Below are 14,433 nucleotides of genomic sequence, written 5' to 3'. Positions count from 1 at the left end.
CCAACTTCCGCCAGAGAGAACTGCGTAAGTGCCAACATTTAAACGTCGGTCTCTCTCTTAAAGAAAAGAAGAAAAAAAAAAAAAACATAGAAAACAATAATAAAACACCCGGGGACTAACATCCTCGTCCGGCTAATAAAAAGGGTCATAAAAATCGTATTTTTGTTTCCCGCTCACTCCACGGTTTCGCAATCACACTCGTAGGTAATCACTTGGACAATCCATAGATTGAATCCTCTGTCTGATGTATTCATTTCTGCCTCTGATTTATCCCACAGTGTGCGAGAACAAGAAGCTAACAGACTCGCCGTTGTGTGTACGACGGCATGCCTCTGCCAATGTAGGGCTGATATCGATCGTATGGATCTTGTCACACTGCTCTTGCTTGTCGCCCAGTGGAACGGTGTTGCTGACAATAATGCTGCGAGGAGAGGGTTAGTTGAAAGTGAACCTGTCGCTAATATTCGGGTGTATACATACCGCTTGAGGCAGCTACCGTTCAAGTTCTCGATTGCCTTTCCGGACAAAATACCGTGTACAACGATGGCGTTGACTTCGGTGGCACCGTGCTGCATGACAGTTTCGGCAGCCTTGGCGAGCGTGCCACATGTGTCGGCCATGTCGTCGACGATGATAGCGACCTTGTCTTTGACATTGCCGACAAGAACCATGCGCGAAACCTCGTTGGGACGGGCACGTTCCTTGTGAATAAGCGCGAATTGCAAATCCAGGCGATCAGCAATGGCAGTAGCACTAACAGTAATCCAAATTAGCCTTCTTATATTCCCCCGCTATAGTATGTGTAGTATCGAAGTAGAAACAACTCACCGCTTAGCACCACCAGCATCGGGGCTGACAATGACACAGTTGCTGACATCGAGGTTCTCACGGATGTACTTCAGCATGCTGGGCTCCGCGTACAGGTTGTCGACGGGAACGTTGAAGAAGCCCTGGATCTGGCTAGCGTGCAGGTCCATGGTGATGACGTGGTTGCAGCCGGCGGTCTGGAGCATGTTCGCCATCAGCTTGGCAGTGATGGGAGCACGGCTCTTGTCCTTCTTATCTTGGCGGGCATAAGGGAAGTTGGGGATGACGGCTGTGATGCGGCGGGCCGAGGCTGTCTTGCAAGCGTTGATCATGATCAAGAGCTCCATGAGTCCATCGTTAATATCATTGGGTTTCGTCGATTGGAGAATGAAGACTGCAACAAGTCATATATATGAGTGGGGGTTCTTGATATCATGATTAGAGTGGGATGCACGTACCATCTTCATCCCGCACGCTCTCTCCGATCGTGACACTGGTTTCTTGGTTGGAGTATTGCAGGACCATGATCTTGGTCAACTCAATGCCGAGTCTAATTCATAGCGTTCTAATTAGTCGATTGTCCAGTCTTAACCTCGTCAGTTGCACATACCGGTCAGCAACCAGGTTGGCGAGTTCCGGGTGACTGTTGCCAGTCAAGAGCTTGATAGAGTTGGCCGACATGATGAAGGGCTTTTGAAATAGTAACGAGAGAGGGATTCAATCCAAAGGAGCTCAAAACACACTCTTCTCCAAGATGACCGTGTTCGGCTCAAAAATCGTTTTCCTCCGCGGCCCCGCATGTCTTTTTTTTCGATGCAGTCCCGTGACAGGCTCACCGCTTGATGAGATAAGCCCCTCTGCCAACCTTGGAAGTCCTCTCGGAGTACGGAGTACGGAGTATGAAGTTCTACAACATTATACAAAAATACGCATCAGGTTTGAAAGGGGAAAAATAAATGCGGCAATCTAAGTACATAAAGAGGACTCTAGAGAGAACACGGTTGACCTGCACTTCAACCGAATCCCTTGCCAGGCGCCTCAGTTTTCATCTTCTCGTAAAGAAACTTCTCGCTGGCCTATGCCAGCCTTCCATCATCTCCTCGTTCGTCCCCGATAAAAAGAAAATCCCGTAAGAATCGAGAAAAACGCCATACGATGCTTTTGACTTGATGGAACCATACCCATGCCGTAGAAAAGGACAACAATCTAGGCAAACCCGAAGTACTCACTGCCAGTCGTGACAGCTGTGTAAAGGCGTTGACGGAGGTCTTCGTAGCTTTCATACTCAGGAAGATCAAGCTCTGTTGTGGATAGTTAGTAATTTGCGCTAATGCAGCGAAGAGACCGGGGTAAAGACTTACGGTTGAAACAGGTATGCGAGCTGGGAAGGCGATCCTTATGGCCATAGTCGCGATGGATGTTGAACTTGCTCACACCGTTCATACCCTCAAGCTCCTTAAAGCCATTGAGAGGAACCTTACTGGTTCCAGTGACGAACTGCAAAAGCTTGGCACGCTCCTCCTTGTCGAATGAACGGACGGCACGCCAGAACCACTGGATCTGCGAGGAAGACGCGGAGTAGTTGTGATATTCGGTGTTGTTCTTCCACTCGTCCACGTCGATCTCAGGAAGACCAGAAATCAAAAGTTCCAGCTCTTGCTCGTTGAAAATGGAGATCAACTCGGGAGGGATGATTTCATGGAAGCCCTTGAGGAAGTTATCTAGTTGCTCGCGAACCGATTCCACGAGGCGATATTCGACTACGCGCTGAACGTACTCCTCCTTGTTCTCCTGTGTAACGGGGATGTCGCGACCACCGGGCTTCAGGTCGATGACCTGCTTCTCGCCAAAGGCATCGGTTTCAATGGCAAAGGTCTCGGTAATGATATCGGTAATGTCATTTTCGAGCATCCACAGAAGTGATTTGTAGTAGTCCAAGTCGAGTGTTTCCATATCCTTGATCGACACGGCTCGTCCGAGGATGTTCTTGTAGACTGCTCGGCTGAAGTGGCAGTCGAGGACACGGCCTTCGTACAATGCCTTACCAATAATGCGCCCAATGAATTTGAAGAACATGAGGTGCTCCGAGTTGACTCCACTGAGGCGGTTGGGGTGGAAGGTAGTCCGATCAGCGGCGACAGGGATGAACAAGGCGTAGTTGGGGTTGAACATGCCACGGGCAAGGACCTGGAACCATTCTCTGGTGACACCACCAGCATCGACACCCTCCTCACCGTGGAATCGAACGTTCAATTTGCCATACTTCAACTCATCTGCACTCTTGAAGTACAAGGACTTGAAAGAGTCAAGGAAAACCTCAGCTCTGCGCACAGAGAGCTGAAGAGGAGGATGAGGGTGGCGAGGCTCGGCACCGCGGGAGTGGACACGACGAGTGAAATAGTTGCGCTTGTTGTCGAATTCCAGGACCTTGGGGTTTTTAACCAATAGGGATAATGTACCGCTCATCAGGCGAGGGTTCTGGCGGACGAGCTCATTAAGAATCTTGCGATGTTCCTCAGTGAACTTGAAGAATATATTTTCCATGCTGAGACCAGCATCAGTCTGGGCGCTGTTGACTGACAGCTCACGGCTACCGCGAGACAGCGGCTGGTCCTTCAGCGTGGTGTTCTTGCAGACAACCATCAATGCCTCAATGAGAGGGAGGAGGATAGTAGCCACGTTCAGCATATTTTCCTTCTGCCGAATGACTGTCAAACAGTCACTCAGCTTGGTCCAAAGTGGGCCGAAAGTGGCGCTTTCATAGAGTTTCTTTAGTACGTCCTCCTTGGGAGCGGCCCCAGCCTCAACATCTTTGGACTTGTCTGCTCGTGCTTGGTCAAACAAATAATCGAGTGCGGTCAGGATACGTAGCAATTTCGCCTGATCGGAGCTGGCCGGGGAGAACTTGGCCAGAGCAAGACCTTGCATGTCGGTACCGGTCTTGGCCTGGTGGATATGAGGGAGAAGGTCTTCCAAATCACCCAAGATGGTATCACTAAGGGCCTGCGCTTGAGCAACCAATTCATTGCCAATCACGTCTCTAGCTCCAGGAACAGCAGATAGATTGTTGATGGTGGAAAGTGTATCACGGAATATCTTGCCATTGCACTCACGAGCCGCAAGGATCTGGACAACCAGTCGGAAGTTGTGATCCGGAACGACTGGAGGCTCGATTGTTCGCTTCTTGCGCTTCTCGTCCTCGGCGGGCTTTTTGGAGTCTTCAGATTTCTTGGCTTCAGCCGAAGTGGCCTCTTCGCCCTCCACGGTCTCTTGATCAGGGGCTCCAGGACTTTCCACAGTCGGTAGCGGAGCATCAGTCATAGATGTGTCCATACTGGAATCGGCAGCCTCAGCAGGTTGATCGGCAGAGGCTTCGATCTGAGGTCTCTCGGGTTTCTTGCCCTTGCCATCTTCCTGTCGCTCTTTTTCGCGACGAAGAAGAACAGTCAAGGGTTGTGTGATGCTGCTCAGGAGGCTGGACAGTTGCTCCATACAATTAGGGCTTTCCATTATCAACTTGCGGTCAAGAAGAGAAAGCAGTGCATTCAAAGCGAACTTGTTAGCTCGATTTTCTTTGCCTTTGCCCTTGCGCAATGACTTGAATTTACCAGGTGAGGCAGAGTCATGCTCCGTCAGGAAGAACCAAGCAATGTGAGGGTTGAATTGCGAAAGGAAGGACAGTGCGGCGATACACTGTTGAATGACCATGATAGGGGTCACTTCACTGCTGACGCTCGAGGCAGTTTGAATAGCGAGGGTTCGCTTAGATTGTGGAGTCTTCTGTGCTCCTGGTGCCTTTGCACGCAAAGAAAGATGAGAAAAGCTGCGTTCAATCGCAGTGGAATCAACGCTACCATCCTGCAAGATCGAAAGAAGAACGCTGATTACCTCACTCCGGTTCTGACGGTTCTCACAAACATTATGAAGAATATCGTTCAATTGATGGCGAGCGTTGCCCTGCAGGGGCATAAACATCAGGCGTAGAAGGGTTGCAACGCCAGCCTTGTCGAGCATTTGAACAATTTGACGTCTCTGCTCTTTCTTCGGCTCTTGGCCGGCAGCAGGCTCAGTTCTCTGTCGGTGATCAATGGCACCCATGTCACCAAACTGGGCCATGCGTCGGCCGCTACCACCCATACCACGGGCTTCAGTCAAGTACTCTGGACCCAAGGTTGCGAGAACATCCTCGGGCTGATCGGCCAGAACAGCCTGGCGCAAAGAGGGATCGAGAGTAGCAAGGAAACTGACAGCATCCATTTCTTCTGCCGGTTGAGTGCCAGAAGCTGTAGCGCTAGCACCGCCAGCAGTGGCCGCCTGTCGTCGCGCAGTCTCACGTTCTCGCCGGCGTCGATCGGCCAGCTCTTGTTGCAGCAATTCTTCACGGATCTCGGCAGGCAAGGCTTCAAGGAATTCTTGGTTTATCTCAGTGTCCTCCTCGCCCGCGGCGGCAGCCTGGGACCTATGTTCAGCAAGCTGTTGCATGATGACTTCCTCGCGAAGTTCTTCAGGCAGAGCCTCTAGATATTCTGAATCAATCTCCAGGCCGGTGATGTCAACCTGGCGGCCCCTAATGTTTGTGTAGACTCGGCGAGCGGGTTCAGTTGGCTGGGCTTCGAGTTGAGCAGATGGGCCAGCGGCTTCAACCGTAGTATCAGTTTCTTGAACGTCTTCCATGGGCTCATCGACCCCAGCAGCTTGGCGCTCGGCTTCCTGTTGTTCTTTTTCTGCCTGCAGTCGGGCCTTTTCTTCCTCCTCCTTTTGCTTAAGCTGGCGAAGTTCCTCTTCAGCGGCAATGCGATCTTGGCGCTCCTTTTCAGCTCTTTCGGCTTGAAGACGTTTGCGTTCCTCTTCCGCAAGCTTCTGGCGCTGCTTTTCCTCCTCGATAGCAGGGGGAACCAAGAGCCTCAGAATAGAGTTGACGATGCGCTGGGTCCGCTCAACATACTGGTTGCTGAAGATAATGCGGGCCTCTTCCTGCCAGCGATTTCTAGTGGTACCGAGACCAAACTTGACGGCAGTGTGAGGGTCATCGCCGCGAGTGCGTGTTGGAGGGCCTGCTCCTCGAGGGATTCCAAGCATATCCTGAATACGACCAGGCAAGACAGCCCGTCGGTCAACATGGACATGAATACCATCAGGGCGAGTCACAACGCCGAAACCTGGCGCCGCTTGTCCACCGATGGCTTGCATAATGGCATTCATGAAGCTGATGGGGCTATCCATGGCAACAACCCGGCCACTTGCAGGGTCAATAGACTGACCCCAATCGGCGAAAGGATCAGCAGCAGCCCCACGAGGTGGAACAGTAGGATCTGGGCGGTCAGTCCGGACAAGAAGAGGATTAGTGCCATCGTCGTTGCCGCGTGACGGGATTTGGGTTCGATGGACACGGTGATAAGGCTGGATAGGAACAAGACCGGATTGGCGACCCGGCATGATTTCAGTGACGGTAGCCCAGGCTGGTGGTGGGCCTCCGCGGAAGCGGGATTGGTGATTTCCTCGGGCCATTGGAGGCTCATCGCCTTCCCATCCCCATGGCTCAAGAAGATCATCGTCTTCTAAAGAAGTCAGTCATGATGTGAGGAAATTTTTAGTGATTGAACTTACCTTCCATATCCCCATAAGATCCTTGTTCCTCATCGAAATCGTCCATGTCCTCGTCAAGTTCATCCATATCGTCCTCGTCTTCAACTAGACTGTATGTCAGCAAGGCTGATTCTAACAGCGGCACTGGCAGTTGCCAAGGCAGTCTAAGGAGGGACAAACCATCTTCATCGAGATCATCAAGAATTTCTTCATGAATATCACCGCCTAGGGCATCTCCACGGAGATCATCAACACCTGTACCATTTAGGGCACGGAATAGGTCACCAAGATGTTGATCCTCACCTTGGTGTCGGGTGGATTGTCTCATGTCGGCCATCTCATCTTCAAATTGGTTCATCATTTCGACCTCCTCTTCGTCTTCGGTCATTTCTTCGCTTTCCCATTCGTCCTCCTCCCCATCTTCGAGGCTTTCGTTGTCTCTGTCACCCCCGATCTCTCCGTCATACATATCATCATGCATGTCCAAATGGTCGTGATCTTCATCATCATCGTCCTCATCCTCGTCGTCATCTTCGTCGAGGATGACTTCGACTGCATCACCAGAAAGACCTTCAATTGGACCCATGCCATCGTCGTCTTCGTCGCTGACGACTTCACCATCATCTTCAGCGACATCCTCGTCGTAGTCCATTTCTTCGTCATATTCATCATCGTACATCTCATCGTCCTCACCCTCCGATTCTTCGGTGCTACTCTCTTCCTCGTCATGACGAGGCTCTAGCATGCCAAGAGTAGAGTGACGGAAGAGGTCAGGTGTTTCTTCGCGTTCGTCTTCCAAGTCAGAAACGGAGGTGGCCGATGAGATATCATCATCCTCGTTGTCACCTTGGATATTGATATCCGAGTTCTCGCTCAGAAGTACGGCAGTCTGTGTAAGTTTATTCAATGGACGAAGAATATACTTGATGACACGCCGGGAGGACGGGAAATTCAAGTCGACATCGGCGACTGATGAAGTGAGCGCCGGGATAAAATTCTTTTCGAACATGGTTTTGGCGAGCTGCCTAGTTGAAGTTGGGAAGCCCGCGTCATTGGTAAAGGAGTAGCCGCTGAGCATTTTATCGAAGAGATCAGCAAGAGACATAAGCTTCGAATACTTGGCATCTAGAGGTTCGGTAGAGGCCATAGCATCTTTGTAGGTCCGGAGAGCATGCTCCAGCACAAAACGGCGCACAAAAGCAAGCTCAGGCTCGTCCTCCTCATACTTAGGGTCAGTACGACGCCTACCAACACCGCCGAATTCGCCGGTCTTGGTGCAAAGCGCAACAAGCACTTGCATAGTCCATGTGGAGGTAATGCTGCGCTTTTTGAATACCAAACTTTCATCGTGATCCATAGTACCGAGGGGAACAAGTACGTTCAACAAATAGTTGAGGACGCCAGAGCGTGGTTTGGAGGGCGTGGTGGCTAGAGGATCAGCCTTGCGGGAAAAGTTGATGAACTCGACCTTGGTTCGGTTGTATGAGGAAAGAAGTTCTGTCAAGCACTGAAGAAGCAAGCAGCGGTAGATGTAAATCGGATGGTCATCTGCCTTGAACTGAGGCTTCTCTACCTTCTTAGTACCGCGAGACGGAGGGGCTTCGGTAGTGCTCGAATTTGAAGGTGTTGGCTCATCCACAGCCATCTCAACATCAGTTTGAGTATCAGATTGGTCAGCTGCGTGTTCTGGGAATTCAGGACCGGCTTCTTTGTCATCCACATCCTTGTAGGACAAAAGCTCCGAAAGCAGATAATGAATAACGCCATCCGGATTCTCCACGATTGGGGCTTTGAGTTCGGCACCCTTGCTTTGGGACTTGGCCTTGTCCTCTTTGCTCTTGTCCGTGTCTTCGGTGGCATGTGCTTCGGCTGCTGCAGATGACTCTGGATCGTGCTCTTCGAGAAGGATACTGGGCCTTCCTCGCTTTTGTTGCCGATCTTTGTCGGCCTTCAATCCAAGAACCTGTGGACGTTGATGGTTATCATATCGGACCAACCGCAGCTTTTCATTTGTGACCTCCACAAAGATGTCTGGAGCTCTTAGCACGAGGTGATACAGCTGCCGTACATAGCCATTCGTGTCAATCTGACGTGCAGTCTTGGCCTCGAAAGCGGCAACAATTTCACTCCTCATGATCTGCCGTATAGTAGCTTCATCCTCGACGATGTGACGAAGGATGAGCATGAAGGCGCTTTGGAGTTTATCATTAGTAGCACTGGAAAGCTGCTTAACCATCACAAACAATCGCTGAAGATTTCGCTTTTCACCAAAGCGGGCGGCAATGCTACGCTCGCGGGTGAGAATGACCAGAACTCGGCAAATGGAGAGCGCTAGTGTATCGTCCTTGCCCACTCGCGGTAAGATCTCGACAAGAGCTTCAAATAGCTGGGTCTTCTCCCCGAGCGAGACAAGGGGTTCGTCTTTAAGGCGGGCTGGTTCATCGCCACCGGGGTTAGGATCATCAATGTTTGGCAGCTTCCAAGCAATCTCGGGAGGCTGACAATCATCAGACAGCAGCTTCTCGAGAATAAGCAGGACATGTCCAATCCAAGGGAAGGTTTCTTGGTCAGCCTTCTCAGGTGTTGGAAGCTTGATAAATCCAAGGAAAGTCAAAAAGCAATCTTTGAGCTCTTCAAGAGTGGCACGGTACATATCAACATCTTGAAGGGTCAATGCGAGAATATGTGCATATGCTGCAATCTTTTTGCCCGCTGTTTGGAAATTCTCCATCTGCAGGGAAACCAGCGATTGAACAAGGGTCTCTCCAATGTCACGACGGAAGTTAACGGGCTCGCTATGCTTCTTGATGGCGGAGGTGATCAAGTCAGACAGTTCGAACGAGACGTCATAATGTTCGTTTAGAATGTCCAGGGCCCGATCGATCAGGTTTGACCGAATGTTTTGCCTCTCTGCATCCAAGTCTTCGATCGTGACCATATGGCGACGTTTGACCTGTTCTGCCTGGGATGTTCCAGCAGGCTCAGAAGGGTTTGCCCCAGTATTACGACTCTCGGGCCGACGCTGGTTCGATGACTCGTCTTGGTCATCGCTATCCATGTCATCATTGTCGTTGAGAACATTGTCCAGAGCTCTAGCCAATCCATCATGCATGTCAGAGTCAATATCGCCTCCGGGAGCAGGAGGACGTTGTAATGCGTCAGGCACGGGTCGCCTGGTTGCTTGAGCTAGAAGCAACTGAAGTGCTGCAGAGCGGTGATCCAGTAGTGCATTAACGCCATGGAGATGCTGAACCTCTCCAATAGCATGATCCTCGAGGGAGTCGATGCCAGAAGCAGACTCTGGTACTCCAGTTTTGATATCGCCGGGACCAGGGGGGACTCTGGGAGGGGCTCGTAGCCATTGCTGCGCCTTGCAGTATTCTTCGGCGGCAACTAAAAGATTATTACAACGATAAAGGGCTTCTTTGTTAAGATCGACATCCATGTACCCTTTCTCAAGCAAGGCAGTAGCTCGTTCCGTGTGGACGACGAATGGTTTCTTGGACATCTCAACCAACAGGGGCGGGGTATCTGCTTTACGAGCCGCACCAGCCTCGTATTCACCATCCAAGGAGTACCGCATGATATCAATCAACAACCGGACAATCGGACTCGATGACTGGGTGGCAAAATCCGAGTTCCACATGTCTCTGGCCATAGGCAAAATCTCCATGCGAAGTTCCACCAAGAGTTGGCCTGGCTGGAAATAATCGGGACGGTCTCGGTCTCTTTCAGGATGAGAAGTCAAGGCTTGTGTTTGGCTAGAGTCCACGATGAACTTCCCAGAAGTGAGGTCTGCGAATAATCCAAGGATGATCTTGATTCCGCCATACCCGGATGCAAGCCGATCAGCAAGCTCTTTGTCCTGGTCGGGAATCGACTCCGCAGATGGAAGAGACTTGATGTCGGCCAAGAAGACATCACAGATGTCTTTCAGCTCTTTCAGACCTTTGATTTTATTAAACGAAACGAGGACTGAAGTCAAATAGTTTGGGCTGGGACGGTCTGCTGAGACTTCATAGAGAAGGTGCGAGAAGTGGGAAAGAATGACAATGAGATACGCGAAACGGTGCTTAGGGCTGTCACTCGAATTGGCAGGGTTAAAACGCAGTTGGCGGAGAACACCTTCAGCAATGGCGTCTGATACCAAAATAGCATTGGCCTTCTGTTTCTGGAGTGGATCTGTGCGTCTCTTGCCAATGATACCTAGTCCGAGGTTGTGCAAGAAGCCCGTAATCGAGGTTGGCAGAGCGCTTAGAAGGTAGCGTAGCGTACGTGCATTCTTGAAAGCGGGACTTTGCTCATCAACTTCAATGTCGTCTTCTTTCGGGATCTGGCCCGGCTGAGCCGGGGCAGTCTCTGGTGCATCAGTGCCCTCCCGTTGAGGTTCGGCGCCAGGCACTGCTGAAGCCCCCTGGGGGTTCCCAGTAACGGGAGCAGCCTTTGACTTTCCAGAGCCATGCTTCTCAGCAGAGGCCTGTGTGGCTTTTAGCCACTTCTCAGGGATGTTCTTCTCTAGCAAAATTCCTTCCCATACGCAAGAAGCAACGAGGTTGCTTAATGAGGAGATCAGGGAACAGTAGTGATCTGCAAGGTTGGCTTGGCCAAAGATCGAGGTAGACTGACCAGGTCGAGTTTGGTATAGTGGCGACGCGAAAACCTCGCGAAGGACGTCGGTGAGGAGAAGAACGGCGTTCAAATGCCTCACGAAAAACGTGCCAGATTTAGCAGCAGCTGTAGGCTCGAAAGCCGGCTTTTTGGAATTTGCTGGTATGATCAATTCCGTGAAGAATCCCGATCCAGTAGGCGCAGTCCAAAAGGCCGACAGGTTGTCCACTGCTGCCTGTGCGCGTCGAACAAGAGACGGGAGCACAAGGTGAGGCTTTGTTTCTGCAAGCATGTGAATAAGCACAGTAATCTCTTGATTAGCGTTGGTGCCGTGGAAATCAAATGCCAAGCTTTGGAGGGTCGCAAGATCCAACAAGAACTCTGTGCCGCCGGCCATAATGAAGGACGTGCAGTTCGTCTGGTTTTCGAAGAAAGCACCTAGGAATCGCAGAGCTGGGAACAGGTAGTCCGTAGCTGAAAGACCATGATCATCCTGATCTTTAGGCTCGAAGTCGGGGCCGGGCGAAGGAAGAACCTGGTCCAAATGCCCAACAACAAGCTTAGCGCCGTTAGGAAGGGTGTTCACGTTGAGCTGGGGAGCACCAAACGAGGCCGGGTCGTCTACAGATGCATCAACAGCTGTGCCGATTTCTCGGAACAATGAAAAGACATCTCCTGAAAGAGTTGTTTTGCCGTCGACGTCTTGAGTCCACATCTTCGTGCCCATGCCTAGCTCCCATGCCTTGACTCGCCCCAAAATGTTGACGCGAGCAGCCATTACGAGGACGGCAGACATGATAGACGTCTTCAATGCTGGGTGGTGTCTAACAAGCTCATCAAATGTTGTGCCTAACGAACGAACCAGTTCGGGGTCATCCTTTAGGCACTTGACATGCTCAGGGTTCTCGAAGATCTCAAAGAAGCTTTCTAGTGCATCGGAGGACTGGAAGAGGTCCAAACCGGAGGAATTCAAGCAGATGGCTCCAAATGCACCAGGGATACAAGCGAGAGCATCAGCGGCGGGCATTATGCCAGGTGCAAGCGGAGTGTTCTGGGGCCTGACGATAGCATACTCCCGATCTTTCTGCTTTTCCTCAGACTGGGTGGCGGCTTCAACGCTGGGTGGTTGAGTAGCGGGCTCGACCTCAGTCTCGGCATCGGTCTCGCGGTCTTCGGGCTCCACAGCCGCCGGCTTCTCCAACACGTGAAGTTCACGGCCCATCACGGCAGCAAGAAGGCTCTTGCTAAGGCCAGCCTCGGCGATGACAGCATAACTGGTAGGCTCATTATGGATGAAGCTGCTAAGAATATTGACAGCATTGCTCCAAACATGCGAGCCGAACACACGAGCATTTTCGAACACAAGCCGAAGAGAAGTCAACAGCTGAGGAGAATCAATCAAGTTTCGCAGAACTCGATCGAAACCTCCACCATTATGCTGCATGATATGATTGACGAAACGGAACATCCAGCGAAGAGTCTGCTGCTGGAAGTAAGGGATTTGATAGTCTATCGAAGGATTCTTGTATTGGGCAGGGAATCCAACCCCGCGATTGACCTTCTCAAACGCGGTCTTGGTCTCGTGGTCAATCAAATCAGACATGGCGTCAAAGCCCTTTGCTGTTGTCAGGGTACCCAGTGCGTCACGAACCGCGTGCACAAATGTATCGAGGAACTCCATGATTCGAGAATAGACCCGGCGGGATTTTTCAGTCCGCAGGTTCAGAATATCAACAAACATGGGAATCAGACCAGCTGCAACCAAGGTCTCCGGTGTACGTGTGCTCGAGCTTGGGAGAGTGCGCAGGAGTGCAAGTAAAGCATCTCGCCACTCATCGTAGTAGGCATCATCCGGATCGTTGTTGTCAGGGCCTAGTTCATTGACCATTTTACGGGTCAAGAACATAAGAATTCCATGATTTACATTGACGCTCAAAGCTGCACAGACGTCAACAGCACGAGCCTTGTGCTTGGCCAACGCATCCAGTGCCTGGATCGCCAAAGTCTGGACTGACCGGGAGACCTCGAGATCACCACTTGCACCAAGATGAACCACTTCAGCAAGCTGATAAGCAAGCTGCAGACGCTTCGGTTGTTCCAGGTCAGATTGAAGAACCTTTGATTGGAAGGTACTCTCCGGCTGGACATGGGCCAGGTTGGTCACTGCCAGTGCTTTGATGGAAAGGATCTGTTCTCGCGTTGTATGCGACTCTGTCAACGCCCTCGCGACTCGGAGCTTTTGGAGCAGCTCATATTTTGATTCAAGAGGTAGATGGGGCAAGTTGGCTGCAAGAAGATCTTCCAGTTTTGTCGTTGAAACTTTTGAATAGGGAAGCTCTAGAACTTTCCCCGCTCGCGTGGCCTCCTCTGTCTTCCCGCCGACGGCGGCTGGCGATTCATCTCCATTCGAGCCCAGATTGGAATGAGGAGTAGGATGTGTTGCACTACGTCGCAACGGAGTTGGCGTAGTTGGAACGTGGGAGCCCTGCTCCATCTGGCCAAATTCGGAGGTTGTTCTGGTCTGTTCAGAGCCCGAGGGATAGTAAAGAACTCGAACATCTCCCCATTCCTCCCAGCCTTCGTTATCACGCACAAGGGAAACCAATTCATTGGCGTTAATTTTTGTCTGGGCTGTATTTTCTTTCCCCTTGTTTAAAACGGCGGGAGATGCGACAAATGGCGTTTTACTAGCGATGACTGGACGTGGAAAAGGTGCTGCGATCTTCTGCAGCTTTTCAAGATCAAGAGCATAGTGGGACTGCAATACGGACTGTTGATGGGTGCCACGCTGACGAGAGTGGTACCGTTGGGCTAAGCAAAGAGATAGCCGCAATGTAGATTGTAGCAGAGAGAGTGAGGTGGTGTTCAACAGGTCACCTAGGCGATCACTGCTGCTGTACAGGCTTCGATTGCCACATTTCTCGAGCAAGAGACGAGAGAAATCAAGAACTGCTTCCACGAGCTCTCTATCTCCATCAGGGCCGTATCCCAGGGCATTCAGTTTAGCATCAACCCCTTCTGCGGGTTTCTTGCTCTCATCGGCTGAGTATGATTGCTCCAAAACACTTCGGGTGAACAGCTGGGTTTGAGGACCAGTATTCAGGAAATATTTCTCAACGGCCGATGCCAGAATCTCATCGAATCGATCCAGGACCTGGATCCAATGGTAGAGATCACCGCGTGGGAACGGCCATAGCTTAGGGAATGTGTTGAGAAGCGACGGGAGCTCTGGAACGGGAAGAGTTGTGGCACGCGATATGAATTCGTGCAAAAAAGGTGACTGTCATGAAAGGAAAATTTTTTAGTTGGGTTGCATATCAGGCCTCCGGAGAGTAACTTACGATTGTAGCCTCATGCTTTTGGCTAGCTACCTTCTTAATTCTCCCCATGATACCGATCGATTGACCAGCCAAACATGAGGGAGTTGAGAGA

At 51.1% G+C, this 14,433-nt stretch overlaps 1 protein-coding gene across 1 annotated transcript; it reads right to left on the bottom strand.

Moving 5' to 3' along the window:
- Window positions 1-267: 267 nt before the first annotated feature.
- On the bottom strand, window positions 268-14,390 carry tom1 (E3 ubiquitin-protein ligase TOM1; the record flags this gene model as incomplete). The annotated part of the gene is made up of 9 exons (XM_056673331.1): window positions 268-421; window positions 481-753; window positions 829-1,201; window positions 1,266-1,357; window positions 1,418-1,497; window positions 2,037-2,083; window positions 2,169-6,365; window positions 6,415-14,281; window positions 14,343-14,390. The coding sequence occupies 9 exons, from the start codon at window positions 14,388-14,390 to the stop codon at window positions 268-270; spliced, it is 13,131 nt and encodes a 4,376-aa protein (XP_056533856.1).
- Between the last annotated feature and the right edge of the window lie 43 nt (window positions 14,391-14,433).

Source organism: Penicillium coprophilum (assembly GCF_028826855.1).
Source record: "Penicillium coprophilum strain IBT 35676 chromosome Unknown utg000002l_segment0_segment1, whole genome shotgun sequence".
In the NCBI taxonomy this organism is placed as follows: Eukaryota; Fungi; Ascomycota; class Eurotiomycetes; order Eurotiales; family Aspergillaceae; genus Penicillium; species Penicillium coprophilum.
This window is presented reverse-complemented; position numbering and strand designations above follow the sequence as displayed.